The following is an 18380-nucleotide window of genomic DNA, read 5'->3' as shown; positions in this document are numbered from 1 at the left end:
CACTCGATAAACAATGATTAAATCATGACTGCTTCTAAGAATATCTGATAATTACTGAATACATTCTTAGGTGCCAAGCACTGTGCTAGCCAAATTATAGCCACTATGTCATGTTATCCTGAAGAGTGCTGCAGGGAGTACTACTGTAATTTCCACTTACAGATGAGGGAAATTAAGCTTAGAGAATTAAGTAATTTGGTAAAGTAATACAAGAAGTGGCAATGCTGGGATACAAACCAAGGAAGTCTGAATTTATAGTTTGTGCTCCTGACCTCCACAACATACCGAATGAATCAGTAACTATGCATAAGAGAATGAATAGTGAAGATGTTTGTATCTAAAGAAGAATCCTATTCAAGAGACGGGCAGAGTAAGTTCAAAAATGAAGCAAGAGAAACCACTAATGGGGGTGAGGAGAGTACCACAATCCTCACTGTCACCATCATTAGAAAAAGCAATTCAGTCTAAGTAGCCGAGTGACTTCCAGCAACCGCACCCTCCTACGTGAACGTGTACACACTGCAGCTGGTGTAGTGCCTCTGAAAACCTCCCTATGTTGCTAAATCGATTATAGAAATAATCTCGACCTTAAAAATCGAGATCAACAGTTTTACATATAAACCTTAAGTGGCTGTCTCTCTGGTGGTGACGAAGAACTACCTACTGGTAATGCACAGAGTTTTTATCAGCAATTCCATTTTTATTCACGGATACAGCAGCAGTGTAAGAAATAATCATCTGCAGCTACAAAAAAGAAAGAAAGATTCCAAAAAACCATGGGTTACCTACCAGTCCATAATTCTTTAGTAAAGAAGAATTCTCTTTCTTTCAAGAGGAAGGGAAGAATGTCCAGGAGAAATTAATATTTCTCAGGTCGACACCAGAGGAAAACTGATGATTTTTCACAAATGCCTCTAATTTAATGGTAACTAAATCTTATTGGACAGACCCTGGAATACTTAATTCCATGCTCAAGACCTTATCTATTAAATAATAGTATTGGTCATAAGCTAAGCACTTAAAAAGGATGTGCTGTGCTATTTTGACTTGGGAAAATTCAGAATTCAAACTAAACTAGGCTTAAGTGGCTCAGAAATTTGTGAAAGTCTTCTGCTCAAATCACTAACAGCTAAGGTCCAGTGTACAAATATCTTCCTGTCTTCCAAAGCAACCACTTACCTGGGTCCCATTTGAGAACCATAAAATAAAACCATTAGCTTCCATGCTCTGAAACATTTTATTCCACAATCTTTATCAGGGTCCTGGACACAAGTATCTTTTCAAATTTCATCTTCATTCTGTCCTTCCTTTTATGAAAGAACATATTCCTAAATCCTAATCTACCAAAAATGTCATAAATCAATACACGGTCTTCAGAGTGCCACAGAGATAAATTAAGCTCCTATTATTCAGAGCTACTGCATCAAAAAAAAAAAAAAAGTTATTAAACAAGCATCATTTTTAGTTTTACTGGGGAAAAATTAATTTAGTTCTGTTTTTCTTCCTATAAAGCTTCATCATTTCCTGGAACATATTATGATTCAACCATCTGTGATAGGCTAATATTGATTTCCGTATCTTCAATAGCACACTTAAAATCAACAAGCTTTAAAATGTTTAATTTCTAGTGATTCAATGGATTTTTTTTGCTAATATCAGATAGTTATTTGTAATAAATTAGGGTGTTTTGACATTTTACAATATAGTCTCCAGACATGAAAAGGAATTATGATTTAAACATTTTGCAGTGAGAGAAGTCTCATCGTTTTTTACTGCAGGATATTTTGCAGTATCAGTAGTTGTTACAGAAAGTCCTACACTGTACTTTCTAGCATGGAAATGACTGTGTCATGAGCAGGGCATGCCTCTCCACAACATCATTGATCCTGCCCAACCGAAGGCCTCCCTGGGGCCAGGAAGTGACTGTTCTCTATGAACCCTTCTTGGAATTCTCCTGAACAAGGCGAACCACAAACTAAAGAAAATCAAATCATGTAAAGTGAATTATAAAGTAGATTACATTTCACTGGTAGGGAGACCATTTGTTGCAGTTAGTCTTGGCAGCCACCATATGCTGATTATTCCAACATAATAATCAACCCCTTTCATTCTCAAAAGTGTCCTAGTTTGGTGATTCACTGGTGATTTACTTCACGGAGGTCGCTAACGACATAGATTCCCAGATTCCAAGTACCTGTAAAGTGTATTTTAGTAAGTAAGAAGGGAAATGATAAAAGGCTTCATTTTTGACAGGGCTGAGAAAATCTGTGAAACAGAAAAACAAGTGCCCAATAAAAAATGTTGATGCCTTACAAATTTCAGTTGCGGTTGATTCATATTGACTTCCTGCAGTTTGGTGCTTTGTATTCATTTTATCTTTTTCTAAAATAGCCTTTCTATGTGAGTCATAACAAATTAATAAGAAAAAGCAAATAACTATGAAAAATATTTTGGTGGAACTAATGGCCTTGTCTAAATATTACTTTCATTAGCTTTTTACTGTTCCTGTTACAGATAAGCAGACCCATTTGGGCAAACTTTATGAAAACGGCTAGATTTCTAGCTAAGTTACCCACACAATCAAGCAACTGTCTTGTGATGTTAATCAATGTTGACATCGTGACAGAAAGTTCAGACTTGCAAAATTCACCTCTGCTACCATCTTAGGAATATTTGGCTGAATTCACTGAACAAATGCTTCAACTCTATTTTTGCCTTGTCAATATAACTGTAATGACTGTGATTACAAATAATGTGACTACTTTGATGAGTCACTCTGAAAATCTCAAATCAAAGTAGTCATCGTTCATGTCATAAACAATGATACTTAACCACTTTTAGAAGAAGCTATGTATTATTTCCTCAAGAGAAAAATACTTTGACCAGTTACTTGCGTCAGACTGCCTCCCTTTTGTCTATTCTCCGTGCAGCACAGAGGGATCTTTTAAAAATCCCAATCACATCCTATCACTCATGACTCAAAACACTCCATGGGCTTGCCATCCCACTACAATAAAATCCAAAGTCCTTCCTATGACCCATGGAGTTCTGCAAACCTCTGATACTAGTCTCCTACCTGAATTTTCCTCGTTCAGTTGGGTCTGATATCCTGACTTCTTGCAATTCCTTAAACTCACTTACTGTGTACCCTTCTCAGGATTGAATCTGTTATTTCTTTGGTGTGAACTGCCTTTGTCCCAGATCCTACTATGGCTCTCTTCCTTCCCCCTGTAATATAGGAGTCTGCTACATATCTGCTCATTAGAGTGGTTCACAGTGAACATCCTGCCTAAAATAGCAGTCCCTGAACCCCCACTCTATACATCTTTTCTGACTTTATTTTTCTTTAGCACGTCTAGCTCAGCATTATGTCTTGCATGATGTGTTATGTATTTGCCTGTTACCTGCTTCTAACCACTAGGATATAAGCTCCATGAGAGCAGGGACTTTGTCTCTTCTCTTCAATTATGTCTCTCTAGTGGCTACACCAGTGTTCCTTAAATGAATGTTTCTAAGGCCTATTGGTCAGCAATCTGATTAAAGTAAATAGAACCTAATCATCCAAACTAATTTCAGAATTGGTGTTGAAATGTTTTGACTTCTGAATCTGAAGTCCACCACTCCCCCATTGCATTTGATCTTTAAATCCACTTCCTCTGAAATGCGTATTTTGCATTTTATTTGCATTTCAAATGCAGCATTGGTAAGAGTATAAATAGGTTGGTGAGATGGGAAGCAAACCTCTTGGGAGGGAAATCTGGCTGTATACACTAGAACTAAAAATAACAACAAAAACATTAACAACAACATACGTTGACCTAGTATTTCTACTTCTAGCTATCTGTTCTACAACAATAAACACACAAGTGTCCAAAAGTATGTGTGTAAGAATGTTCACAATAGCATTTTGAATTTTTCCAGTTTGTGTTATTTCTGTAATTTAAATCAATTACTCAATCTTCCCCAGAGGGTAGGGTCAAAGCAATGACCAAGGAGAACAGCTTATAGTTCTATTGAACATGAGGCTTCAAAGGCGGAAGCTAAGTGAAGTGAGTGAGGACTACAATGTCCCAGTTTGGCAGGCCTCACAGTGTCTGCCAGACATACAAGCCCCTTCAGAGAGGTTCCTTAGAGCCAAAGGGTCTATACTAGGTGACTGGCCTACATAGCCACAACCGGCCAGACCAAGGAAGGGCACCCGCTCCAAAGGCAGCTCATGAGTTTACTGACCAGTGGCATGTCAGGTGGACATATCCTAGTTCTGCACCTCAAAGAGACATAGTCAGCTTTCTCTCAGGTAGTTTAAACAAAAGGCACATCCAAGGAGGTCAACAGTTGGCAATGGAGCAAAAGCCAATGGGAACACAAGCAAGACAGGCGAACAAAAGGATAGAGGGTACAGGTGCACAGAAGCCGGAAGTCTAGCTGTAGTCCCATTTCTAGTCTTCAGGGAGGTGAGGCTGATCCCTGTCTTCTGCCACACTTCTTTCACCAGGCGGAAACAAAACATCAGTCAACCATCTGCTGAATTATCTTTAAAATAATGCTCTTTAAACTATATTTTACTGTGTATCTGTTTTTTATAACTAACAGAACATTAAATTGAGGATTAGATTATGCCTTGAAAGTGCTTAGCTCTGAAAAGATAATTGTTTCCTCTCTACCCACTAATTATGTATAATTCACAATAAAAATACTACAAAATCCACAAAAAGGGTAAGTCCTAATAAGTCAGATTTTTTCTTCGATCATTTTATGAAATACCAAATACTTTCCAAAAAAAAAAAAATTCTGGTGATGTGCACTCAGGTTTAGCTTGCCTAATAAGTAATCTAATCAAGTATTATCCAAGGTAAGACTGGGAAGGGAAAGTCCACATCACAGACCAAAACACCTTGTCTACCAAAAGTTAGGACACCAAAAGACAAATGATTTCTGATGGAAGAAAGACAGCATATTTTTAAATTTTTTAAAGTATGCTTTGGCATTAAAAAAAAAGACAAACCATAAGACACTCTTAATCTCACAAAACAAACAGAGTTGCTGAGGGGTGAGGGAATAGGGAGAGGATGGCTGGGTTATGGACATTGGGGAGGGTATGTGCTATGGTGAGTGCTGTGAAGTGTGTAGGCCTGATAATTCACAGACCTGTACCCCTGGGGCAAATAATACATGTTAATAAAAATAATTTTAAAAAATGGGTCATAGACAAAAAGAGGTAAGCACATCAGTAAGTAATACTGTTTTACCTAATACCTATTAATATTTTTCCATGCTATTAGGAAATTGTTAAAGGAATATATCCAATTATTAATTTGAAGCTCAGGAAGCCTAGAATTTTTAAGCACCTATTTTATTCTGAGGAATAAAATTTTAAAATTTTCATTTAAAACACAAAATACAAAATAATTTATTTTTCTAATCAATTATCACAAAGGTTTCAGAGCCTACATACTGGGAAAGTCTTAGTCTTGGTACTTCCATTCCTTATGTTACTCATTGCTTCACCACAGAGGTGTAGTGAAGGGAGACAGAAAGGGCCACATGTCCAAAGTGTTAATTTTCACACAACAAAGCAGCCAGCCTTTCCCCCTGTAGGTTGCAATAGTGGGGGTGGGGGAGGTATAAATCTCTTAGATCCCTATCTCCTTTCTCCTCATCTCCCAGCACTGCACCGATAACCCTCATTCTAGTTCAGCCCCTCTGTGAACCCAACACAGTATTTACACGTACTGATTTCTAATTACAAAGAGTTATTTCTGTCTGACCAAGTTTTACCATCTCACATTGTTGACTCTTCAGCTAGTGACCAATAATGATACATCTGAATTAAAGCTGTGTTCTCTTTGGATTATAATGTAAAATGAATCCCTTGACATTCCTAATCTTGTTAGATTATTTGACACAGATAAAATTTTTGCTCCCTTTGTTGACTCTTTTTTTATTTTTATAGCCCTATGGAGATGTAATTTATGTAACATGTAATTTACCCATTTAAAATGTACAATTCATTGTTTTTAATATAGTCACAGAGCTGTGGAACTATCACACTTTATTTTCATACATTTATTTTCACCATTTTCATGCCACCTACCAAAAACAAATAGATGAACAAAACCAAAAAACAACAACAAAAAAATTGTACTCATATCTCTCAATCCCCTTTTTCATGCCCCTGGGAACCCTTATTTTTTGCCTCTATGAATCTGCCTATTCTGGACATTTCATATACCATAAACATAATCCAATGCTGGTCTTTCATGACTAGCTTCAATCTTTTAATATAGTGTATATTTTATATGCTGACTCATTCCCTGAATAGGATTTGCATCACATCCACACAAATTGTCTTCCAAATATCAAAAGCATATTTTGGGAGCACCTGGGTGGCTCAGTCGGTTAACGGCTGCCTTCAGCTCAGGTCATAATCGCCGGGTCCTGGGATTGAGCCCCACATCGGGTTCCCTGCTCAGTGGGGGAGCCTGATTTCCCCCCTCCCTCTGCCTGTTACTCTGCCTACTTGTGATCTCTCTCCATCTCTCTAATAAATAAATAAAATCCTTAAAAGAATAAAATAAAAGCGTATTTTGGACATTTATGGATGTATATCAAATAGTTTTCCAAATTTACTGATCTTCACAGTTTCTTACTGAAATCAGAAGACTAGATAGGATCTTCAAAATAGAAAGCAATCGCCAAATTCTGCAAACTGACCACACCAATCCTACACATAACAAAAACTAAACTCTTTGATATAAGTACATTCACACCTGACTAAAATCACATTATTATATACATTCATCCTCCCCCAAGTGCCCAATCTATTTATGGAATCAAAATATAAGGACCTCTTATAACTCAAAATATTAAATAACTGGTAAAAAATGAGCAAATATATTGAAAAGACACTTCACCCAAGAAAATATACAAATGGCAAGTAAGCATGTGGAAACATTCTGAACATCAGTAGCCTTCAGGGAAATGTAAATCAAAACCACAATGAGATTCTACTTTACACCTATGAGGATGGCTAATCAGAAATATTCATAATACCAAGTGTTGGCAAGGATACAAAGAATCAAACCCTTGTGCATTGCTGGTAGAACATAAAATACGATAGTCACTTTTGAAAACAGTCTGGTAGTTAACCAAAGTTAAACATCTACTTCACCGTAATAGCTAGCATCTTTAGGAATATAGGCGTTTTAACAGTGATACATGCAAATACATTTCAGTAGAAATAAAAACATATTTCTACCCGAAGACACATGTCTGTAGCATTTAAATAAATGTTCATATCTTTACTCATAATATCCCTAAACTGGAAAAATTCTAATGTTCATTAGCTCGTAAATGAACATACAAAATGTGGTAGGTCCATACAATGGAACCATAAAAAGGAACAAATTACAGATATACACACGTAGGGGCTTAAAAAAAAAAATTCTGATATGGGGGGGCACAGGTATAAAAGACTACATATTGTCTAATACCATCTAAATAAATTTTCTAGAAAAGGCTAAACTATGGAGATAGAAAGCAGATCCCTGGTTGCCTAGGACTGGCCAACTGGGACTGATGGGAGCCTGACTTAAACACAAATGGGAGGAGGGAACTTCTGAAGGTAATGGAAGTGTTCAAAAATCACTCACTGTGGTGAGGCTTGCACAATTGTATATACTTATACTGAAACTCATTACACTGTATATTTAAAATGGGTGAGTTGTACAGTATATGTTTTACCTCAAAAAAGCTTTTAAAACAAAAAGACTGTACAAATATTCATAAATATGAACCATTCAAACCATCTTGCAATAGCTCCATTCATATAATGCATACCACTCATGGACAGGCGATCATGACATGAACATTTTTGCCATTCATTCCTACATCAGCAAGTTCACACTGCAAACAGTGTGAGGACTCCTTTATACTTGTAAAAATAACCGAGACTCTCAAAGAACTGTTTGTCAATATTTATTACATTAGAAAATATACTCTGTCAATATTTACCATATGGGAAACAAAAACGGTGAATTAAAAAAAATCTTTATAGAGTCAATCTAAAAAAATAATAAACCTATATGTTAACACATACAAAAATGTGTTTAATGAAAAGTATAATTATTTTCCAAAACAAAAGAAAAAATGGTGAGATCAGTAGCATTTTTTTCTATTTTTGCCAATCCGTTTAGCAATTGGCAAACCATATTCCAATATCCACTCCTGCATTCAATTTGATGGCATAGCACACATCACATAACCTTGGAAAACACCACTGTACACTCAAGAGAAAATGAGAGTGAAAAGGCAGACAGCTTCTTAGTATTATTAGGAAAATAGTTCTGATCTCACTGACCCTCTCAAAGGGTCTTGGGAATGCCCAGAGATCATCTGGCCATCCTTTGAGAACTGCTGGCTTTGATTCTATCTTAAAACCAACAGAGATTCATTTTAATGAGATTGTTTAATCTGTAGGGTCATTAATATAGATATTTTAGAATTAAGTTCTTTGGCAAATAGGCTCAGAAAATTTTCTGAATATTGGGGCACCTGGGTGGTGCAGTTGGTTAAGCATGCGATTCTTGGTTTCAGCTCAGATCATGATCTCAGGGTTGTGAGTACATGTATAGAAAAGCTCCCACTTAGTTTCTGTATTTGCTTCTAAAATAATAGATGTTCATGAATTTGTCTAAAATAAACCTTAATACCATAACCTAAAACAATCATGCTAATTTTAATATTTGAAAACACAATTATTTAGTGGTCAATTTAGAAAACCTGGTCAATTTCAGTTAATATTTATTTCTCCTATGCCTTGCAGATAAAAGATAATAATATAATCAAGAGGCTATACTTGTCTTACATCCTGAAATGGTTGATGATGTTCACTGAAGACATACTAGTTCATTTGGGATATCTCCAAAGATTTGGTCCTCTGAATTGAGTGGTACTTCCCAAGTGATATGATTTAAAACTCAACGAAATTCCAGAATTTATAACTTGAACTCAAAAACAACAGTTTCAGTACTTACTTTACAATATCTCCTTCAAGAGCAATCACTCTTTTAATGATCTTCTGTTCTGGGTTTTTAGGGGACCTAGAATAAAATAAGGTTATACAATCAGCTAAGTCTCTATTGTTTTAAGACAATGAAAAGCAATTTTGTGACAAAAGGGCTATATTAAAATCCTTCCCACCCATGACAGTGACATCAATCCTACCTAGGTCTCAAGTAACAGAAAGTTGAATTGATGTCATTCTCATTTTAAAACTTTGGAGGAGGAGAAGCCATGCTGAAAGTTTATTCAAATAAAAAATACAGAGGGAGGGTGCCTTGGTGGCTCAGTTGGTTAAGGGACTGCCTTCGGCTCAGGTCATAATCCTGGGGTCCCAAGATCAAGTCCTGTATTGGGCTTCCTCCTCAGCAGGGAGTCTGCTTCTCCCTTTGACCCTCTCCCCTCTCATGCTCTCTCTCTCAAGTAAATAAATAAAATCTTTAAAAAATTAAAAAATAGAAGGATAAGAATTTTAACATTAGAGCTAAGCACCTGTAAGAAAGAGGATTCATACATAAGAAAATGCTTAAACACTTCTTTAAAATCACATACTTAAGTTTCTTTAATTCATTTAAAGTAAACAGTGGAATTTGATTTAAATCCTCAAGAAAACAATTAAGATGAGAGGTGTTTTAAAAAAAAAATCAGAAGATCCTTTTTTAAAAACTGTGTTATGTTAGTCACCATATAATACATCATTAGTTCTTTTTTTAAAAGATTTTACTTATTTATTTATTTGACAGGGAGATCACAAGTAAGCAGAGAGGTAGACAGAGGGAGAGGGGGAAGCAGCCCCCCCCCCCCCCAAGCAGAAAGCCCAATGCAGGGCTGGGTCCCAGGACCCTGAGACCATGACCAGAGCCGAAGGCAGAGGCCCAACCCAATGAGCCACCCAGGTACCCCCTCATTAGTTATTGATGTAATGTTCCAAGATTCATTGTTTATGTATAATACCCAGTGCTCCACGCAGTACATCTCCTCCTTAATACCTACCACCAGGCTCACCCAACATTCCACCCTCCTCCTGTTTAAAACCTTCAGTTTGTTTCTCTGAGTCCACAGTCTCTCATGGTTCATCTTACCCTCTGATTTCCCCCCTTCGCTTTTCCTTTCCTTCTCCTAATGTCCTCCATGTTATTCCTTATGTTCCATAAGTGAAACCATATGATAATTGACTTTATCTGCTTGTCTTATTTCACTGAGCATAATCTCCTCCAGTCCAATTCATGTCGATGGAAAAGTTGGGTTTTCATCCTTTCTGATGGTTGAGTAATATTCCATGGTATATATGGACCACATCTTCTTTATTCATTCATCTGTTCAAGGGCATCTCAGCTCTTTCCATAGTTTGGCTATTGTGGACATTGCTTCTATGAACATTGGGGTACATATGGCCCTTCTTTCCACTACATCTGTATCTTTGGGGTAAATACCCAGTAGTGCAATTGCATGGTCATAGAGTAGCTCTATTTTTAATTTTTTGAGGAATCTCCACACTGTTTTCTAGTATCAGTACCAACTTGCATTTCTACCAACAGTGTAAGAGGGTTCCTCTTTCTCCACATCCTCTCCAACATCTGTTGTTTCTTGCCTTGTTAATTTTTGCCATTCTAACTGGTGTAAGGTGGTAACTCAATGTGGTTTTGATTTGGAATTCCCTGATGGCTAATGATCATGAACATTTTTTTACATGTCTATTAGCCATTTGTATGTATCAGAAGATCCTTTTAAACTGCATTTAGGTTTAGCCATTTGAAAATTATGTAATTTGGAGTGCTAAAACAAGGGTACTGACATCCAACTCTATCCCTGGAATTTCACTCTGGGGAAGTCCATGTCCATCCTGAGCAGCCCTACTGAGAGACTTGTTTGATGAGGAAATCAGGTCTGCCAACCATGTGAGTGAGCTTAAAAGCAGAACCTTCAGATCTAGTCAAGTATTCAGAGCCTAGCTCTGGACAACAGTGTCACTATAGTCTCACCAGAGACCACAAGCCAGACCACCCATCCATGCTGCTTCTGGCTTCCTAATACTCAGAAAATGTGTGCGATAATAAACATTTGTTGTTTTGAGCTTTGAAATGTTGGAGTAATTTGTTACATAGCAGTGACTAAATCTTAATAAGGCCAATTTCCTGCCAATAACATTTTAAGTCTTTGAACAGACACATTTCAAGGAACATCTCATACATCATCACATACATGATCATTTAATATGAATTTGGAAATCAAGGACAGATAAAAATATTCTCAATTCAAGTCACATTTTGAGTGGAGTTGCTTTTAAAAAGGAAAGTAAATGCACAAAAACTGAAATGATTAAATATATTCAAAATGTAACACTTCATCAAAGTAAATATGCAGTTTCAATAAGATTTATATTTCATATTATATCTTGCAGAGAAAATGAAATCATCTAAACCATTTGCATCTCCTTGTGAAAATTAGTCTCACAATTTTTCACTAAATTATAAATATTCTTTATTTTAAAAGGAAATTTGATCAGAGTTTTTAACAGAACTGTTCCTGTCACTGCCTGATTAACCATTATATTTCTATAATTTTACTGCCATTACATACAGCCTGAGCAAAAGGATCTCCACACAGTGACGCCAATGAAATTGTACAGGACTACTTATAGACATTTAGAAAATTCCCCTTCCATGTCTATCTGTTTTAGATAACCAAAAATGTATAAGATAACATTTAGCCTCAGTGATCACCAAAGAGCTAGATTTTAGAACAATATAATATCATTTTCCTATTATACTGACAAACACATAATAATGATAATAATAATAGTAATACTAGAATACAGTTTGCTGTTGAGGGTCTAGGGACATGGGTACTCTCTATATAAAGCAAATGGTCATTAACAGGCTTTTCTGTAAAACGGTGTCAAGATTTTATATTCTTTTTTTAAAAGATTATTTATTTATTTATATTAAATATATTAATATATTATATTAAATTAATATATTATATTAAAAATATATTAAGATTATTTATTTATTTATTTGACAGAGAGAGATCACAAGTAGGAAGAGAGGCAGGCAGAGGGAGAGGAAGAAGCAGACTCCCTGCTGAGAAGAGCACCCAATGCCGGGCTTGATCCTAGGACCCTAAGACCATTATCTGAGCCAAAGGCAGAGGCTTAACCCACTGAGCCACCCAGGTGCCCAAGATATTATATTCTTTAATGTAACAATTATATTTTTAGGAATTTGTCCTAACGAAATAATTATGTGTATATACAAAATTTTAGTTATATGGATATTACCTATTTAAAAAAATCGGTAAGAGTAGATTGGTTAAAAAGTCTATCCACCTAATAAAATATTTTCCAGTCATTAAAAATTATAAAAGGATTTTTAATGATGTGAAATTATCAACATAATTTATAGATTAAAATGAAAATACAAGGGGCGCCTGGGTGGCTCAGTGGGTTAAAGCCTCTGCCTTTGGCTCAGATCATGATCTCAGGGTCCTGGGATCGAGCCCCGCATCGGGTTCTCTGCTCCGCAGGGAGACTGCTTCCTCCTCTCTCTGCCTGCCTCTCTGACTAGTTGTGATTTCTCTCTGTCAAATAAATAATTAAAAAAAAAAAAAAGATGCCTAGATTTTTTGGTTCAGATTTGTGGGAAGTATATGAACAGATGACAACTGTTTGGGTCATATGACATTACCTGAGAAGAAATGTTCCAAGAAAGGGGTGAGACCTGGTACTAAATGCCAAGTTCCCCCACCTAATATGGACGCAGTATTAACGTTAATGAAATAATATGAAAAGCAATTCTTATATCCTTAAAACAATATTAAATGCCAACAACTTTTAAGCTTTTGAGGGACTTGAAAAATACTTTATATTTTAAAATAATGTATATTTTAAGATCATGAGGCAAAACAGAATATGCAAAGAGAGCTATTCTATATAATTAAAATCTTATGAATTACCACTTGAAATATATCTATAAATTTTAATGTACTATTAAACTCATGAATCTAATCAAGTGATTCAAAATGGTTAAAAGAAAGCTATTACTAACATTAATCCCATTAGTGCTCAAAATCTATATCTATATTTTAATCATTAGGCTGTTGAATGTAAGTAGAAGTGGTATGAAAGTTATTATAGATTTACATTGTGAAAGTCATTGAACTTCCCTTTGTCTAAATTTTCTTGGCCATTTGCCTATCTCCTGGGATGTGTCAAAAATAACAAGTGAAGGATTATGTGCCTTCCTTTAGGGATACAATATATACTGTCCAATAAATACTAAAATTTGCATTTAAATTTATAATTTCAGTTTTTTCATTAATAAGCATTGTTTTAACAATATTTGTTTCTAGAGCCTGAATTTTAAGCATTCTATTTCATGTCACTGATTTAATTAGGCAAGATTTCTCCAGAGGCTTGGACAGGATGCCTAGAATTGTCTGCATAGGTCTCCCATCAGTTTGGTGTGGCAGAATGTGTGTCTAATTGGAACGGCTGTACGGAGGGGAATAAGGTCTACCAAAGTCCTAAGACATCTATAATACTTAATGTTCTTCCTGAATTTCACTTCCTATCTTGATAAAAATGCAGTTTTCACCCTGTTACAGGGCAAACGGCGCCATGTCTTTGGTCTCATGACCTCTGTAATGATTTCATGTTCTAATATATTCTTGCTGTACCTTGTAAATTTGGTCCTGTCTGGAGCAGTAGGAAGGTACTTTAGAATACCCAGGAGATGCCCTCTTGTGTTTCATGGGAATAGAAAGACTAGCAACTATGCCATGCTCTCGATTCCTGCCTCCATGCCCCTCCTGACGTCACACGTATATCTTAACCCTGTTTCTAGGCTTTCACTCTTCTCCCATTTATAGTAAAATCCTAAAATCTCCTTCTGGACTGTATAGATTTTTATGCTTGCATGGCTCAGGATTGGCCCAGATTGTAATAGAATTAATCTCATTACTAGAAGTCATTTTAGCTAGAATCTAACGTAAGCATTAATCCCTCAAAAATACCACAGTATACTGGTCACTAATTACATATATCACTGTGCAGTCTAAATTTTAACTCTTCATTAATCAGAGAACTCATATTCTGGGAATGTCTTATATTAGGTCATCTTTTATTGTTCTAAAGAATGGTCATGCATTAAAACACAAAACTTAACATCATCACAGTAAAAAATAAACATTGTTATTTGAATCATCAAAAGAAGATGTAGAATAAAAGGTCCACTCAACAGCTATAAAACTCATATAAAAAGAAAGTCATATCAAATTAGAACTTCCCTCCTCCTTTTATTTTGAGATATAATTAACATACAACACTTCACTAGTTTGGGGGTACAATATAATGATTTGGTATTTGTATATATTGCAAAATAATCACAGAAGTTTCGTTAACATTCATCACCACACATAACTATAATTTTTTTTTTTTCAGATTTTGGAAAATGTTGCCTGGATTTGGCATGATTTTCATACATGGTTAGAGCTAGAAAGGCCCATAAGCGCTTGTGATTTCACCCATTCTCCATGGCCTAAGTGCTTCTACTGGGTCACCTTGTGCTTTGCAAAGGCATGAAGTGGGATACAATTTCCATGGAGTACAACCTCATTACTAAGGGTTACCATTGTCCTGCTACAAGTGAGCCACTGAGTGTAGGCACCCTACATAACCAATCTGGTTCTCTCATTTTCAGGGAGAAAAGACTAGATCAGAGGCCCAAACCAGAAGTCAGAAAATCAAGGCTAGCTTGTAGAAATGTTTTGTTTGGTTCATGCATAATTTTTTTTTTTTAAATCTTGAACTAGCCAAACAAGCAGGAGACTTGACATAAAAATTCTTATATCTTGTTCCTCTTGAAATAAAGATCTGGCAATCTTAGGCACACATTCTTGCATGAAAGAAAGTCCACTGGAGCTGAGAAGCAGATATGGAGAATGTGCTAGAGTCAGAACAGCTTGTTTAACAAACCTCTAGTGCCTGAGGGCCTATGAGGTTAGGAATCTGTAGAAATCTTGACGATTTCTTTCACCTCTATTATCGTAATAACTACTGAGTCAACAGGTATGAAATCTCTAGGGGAAGTCTAGCTCACAGTAAGTGAGTAAATTCTAGAGCTATCTTTTCCTAAAATAAATTCATAAAGGAGATCAATTAACTGGGCCCAAGCAAACTGTTACAATCCTTCTTTCAGACTCAGAGAAAATTTATTTCAAACCTCTAATAAAGGGATTTTCACAGTCTATTGCATTAGAAGGCAAGAAAGGCATCTGAAAGGTTTGGTCAAGTTTTATTATACAATTAACTAAAGGAACATTAAAGCTAAATATAATACTATTCATGCTGAAAAGCAGAGATTAGCCTTAAATGGATATTATCTGTAAAATCAAGATAAAAATGAGTAATTTTCAATGTTGGATTGTGTATACTTGCTTCACTATCAGTAATGGGAATTTTGTACATACAGCAGCATTTGCAATGATTCATTTTTTTTTTTTAAATTCAGGGAAGTTTTATTAATTAGTACTCTCCAAGCTTTTTACTTAGGTCATTATTTCAGTTGCATTCTTGCTGTCCCTGGCAGATTTTGCTTTGTATCATGTGAATCTTTTAAATTTAAACAAAAGAAACTACATAGACTTGTGTTGTTCTTTGGGGTCATTCTTGATATACACTCACAAATGTGGAGCTTATAACTTCAGATATACTTGCAGAATTTTATTATTCTGTATTTCAATATAATATTTATATACTCAATATTCAATATAATGTTCAATGCTTTTACATATTATTTTGCATTCCAATCCCAAACAATCACTTCTGCCCTGCTACCTCAGAAAGTGCTCCAATCCAAACATCCTTGTTATTATTAAGGTGAATTACTGATGAGGTTGGAAAAACCAGGTTAATGTTACAAATGTGTTCTCTGTACATTTCTTTGATAGGGACCAGGTCTTGGAGGGACGTGAGATCATGGGAAAGGCGCCATCAGGCAGGGGCACAGGGTGGTTATGTGCATAGAAAACTCTGAGCAGTAAAATGAGTTTCTGAGCACTGGGGTCAATGCTCTTTAGCAGGCTCCTATGTAGGGTAGGGACAGGATACGGAAGGGATAATTTACATACTTTGGCTATTTTCTCACAGCACCTCCTCCCTGAATCAGGCCACTGAGCAGCAGCAAGAGAGTCTCTCAGAGAATCTGAGAGACTCCAGTTGGGGTTCAAAGTGATCTAAGAATGTGGCAGTAGGAGCAACAAGCTGTTTCAGATTTATCTTCTATAATTCCTTACACAAAGGCATTTTAGCAGTACTGATAAAACGATAAGACCATCGACTTCAGAGAAGTGAGATGTTGTTTACTGATACAAACTTTTCTTGGTTAAACCGAAGAGTTATTTCACTGTCACTAACTAGGATTCTAAGAAATTTAATAAGCAAATGGTGACAAATGGCCTTCTTAGTAATTCTGCCTTGATTATGTGAACACAGTCAAATGTGTATTTTGACTTTTGACTTCTGTACTTGAAAAGAGCTGGAATAGTTTTGTAATTTTGTATTTTGATTCTGAAATAAATGTTCTCACTTAACTATGAACATTTTTCAGGAATTTAGTATAGTCATACCAATGAGTTAATTTCCACCAGTTTATTAACTGAAGCATGTCAGGACATTGCAATTTTCAGGTACTGAACGTAATGACAACTACACCTCATGGTCTAGGATGGTTGTATGTAAATGAATATATTTATATAGCACATATATAAAATATACAGCATGTATGTAATACATATATGTGTATGTGTGTGTATTCTATCGTGCAATATGGAATCTTGCTATTTAAAGAAAATCCCCTGATCTATAATGAAACTCCTGGACTGAAAAATACATTCACTGATCTTATTTTGTAAATCTGGGTTTTCACACATTGACATACTTAGAGTTGACATATCTGTGGAACTGGAGGAGATGAATACTTAACATAAATATGAATACTGACTACACTTTTAATCAGACTCCTGAAGTGCAGACCTTTGCATAGAAGTCCCACCTCTCTATTCCCAAAGTACAACATGCACTCGGAAGTGTCTGAGTTGTTTCCACTGCAGTCAAGACAGGTTTTGCCCCTCTATCCACACTATCTCAATGAATATGTCTTTGTAACAGAGCACCAGTTAAGGCCACAGAATAAAAATTAACTGGTCTTCAAACGAATCAAATCATCAAATTAGCCTTATAACCCTAATACTGCAATTAAATTCATTGGCTTTATATTATAGCTTCAACCAAATTAGCAAATAGTGCTTCATTCTTTTGGTAGGCTTGAAGGATATGCAAACCATGAAAAAGCCTGAAAGTACAAGGAATTGACATTTTCTTTTTTTTTAATATTTTTTTTAATTTATTTATTTGACAGAGATCACAAGCAGGCAGAGAGGCAGGCAGAGAGAAAGGAGGAAGCAGGCTCCCCGCTGAGCAGCGAGCCAGATACGGGGCTCGATCCCAGGACACTGCCATCATGACCTGAGAGGAAAGCAGAGGCTTAACCCACTGAACCACCCGGGCGCCCCGGAATTGACATTCTCTACATCAAGCTATGTCTGTATCCATCAGTGCACCATGAAAATGGCAGACCAGGGGTGCCTGGGTGGCTCAGTGGGTTAAAGCCTCTGCCTTCGGCTCGGGTCATGATCCCAGGGTCCTGGGATCGAGCCCCACATCGGGCTCTCTGCTCCGCGGGGAGCCTGCTTCCTCCTCTCTCTCTGCCTGCCTCTCTGCCTAGTTGTGATTTCTCTCTGTCGAATAAATAAAATATTTTAAAAAAATCTTTAAAAAAAAATAAAAATAAAAAATAAAATAAATTTAAAAATTAAAAAAAAAATGGCAGACCAACTGAGATATAAAACAAATACTGGTACACAAGAGCGGAAGTGAGAATACTTAACATTGATACAAGATGTCCGTAGCACATGTAGTCACCTAGAGAATGCTATTGCAAGAATGGCGCAGGGACCAGCCTGTTTCTAACATCCTACTTGCTGTAGGCCTCCACGTGGCTCCCGCTGGGGTGTGAGAGAACAAGCTTCAGGCAGAAGGTGTTTTGGTAAAAGTGAGGAGAGGGAAGATGAAGATAGTCCTGACCATTTACATGGAGCCACCATTTAACTTGTACTCATAACTAACTTCTCACTGGACAGATACCCCCCAAAAAAGAAACAGGGTTATTTTCCTTACAAATATAAAATGAATGGTTTTATCTTTGATGAAGTCAGTTTCTGAAATCTGCTTGTTTTCAAAGCCGTTTGTGATGGACAGAAGT

At 36.3% G+C, this 18380-nt stretch overlaps 1 protein-coding gene across 1 annotated transcript in view; it reads right to left on the bottom strand.

Moving 5' to 3' along the window:
• IMMP2L (inner mitochondrial membrane peptidase subunit 2) overlaps positions 1-18380 on the bottom strand; it is an 869268-nt gene that overhangs the window by 264804 nt on the left and 586084 nt on the right. The window contains exon 5 of the mRNA XM_046021516.1: positions 9036-9101. Within this exon, the coding sequence (XP_045877472.1) occupies positions 9036-9101 (66 nt within the window). The remainder of the gene's footprint in view (positions 1-9035; positions 9102-18380) is intronic.

This window comes from Meles meles, chromosome 10 (genome assembly GCF_922984935.1).
Source record: "Meles meles chromosome 10, mMelMel3.1 paternal haplotype, whole genome shotgun sequence".
Classification (NCBI taxonomy): Eukaryota; Metazoa; Chordata; class Mammalia; order Carnivora; family Mustelidae; genus Meles; species Meles meles.
This window is presented reverse-complemented; position numbering and strand designations above follow the sequence as displayed.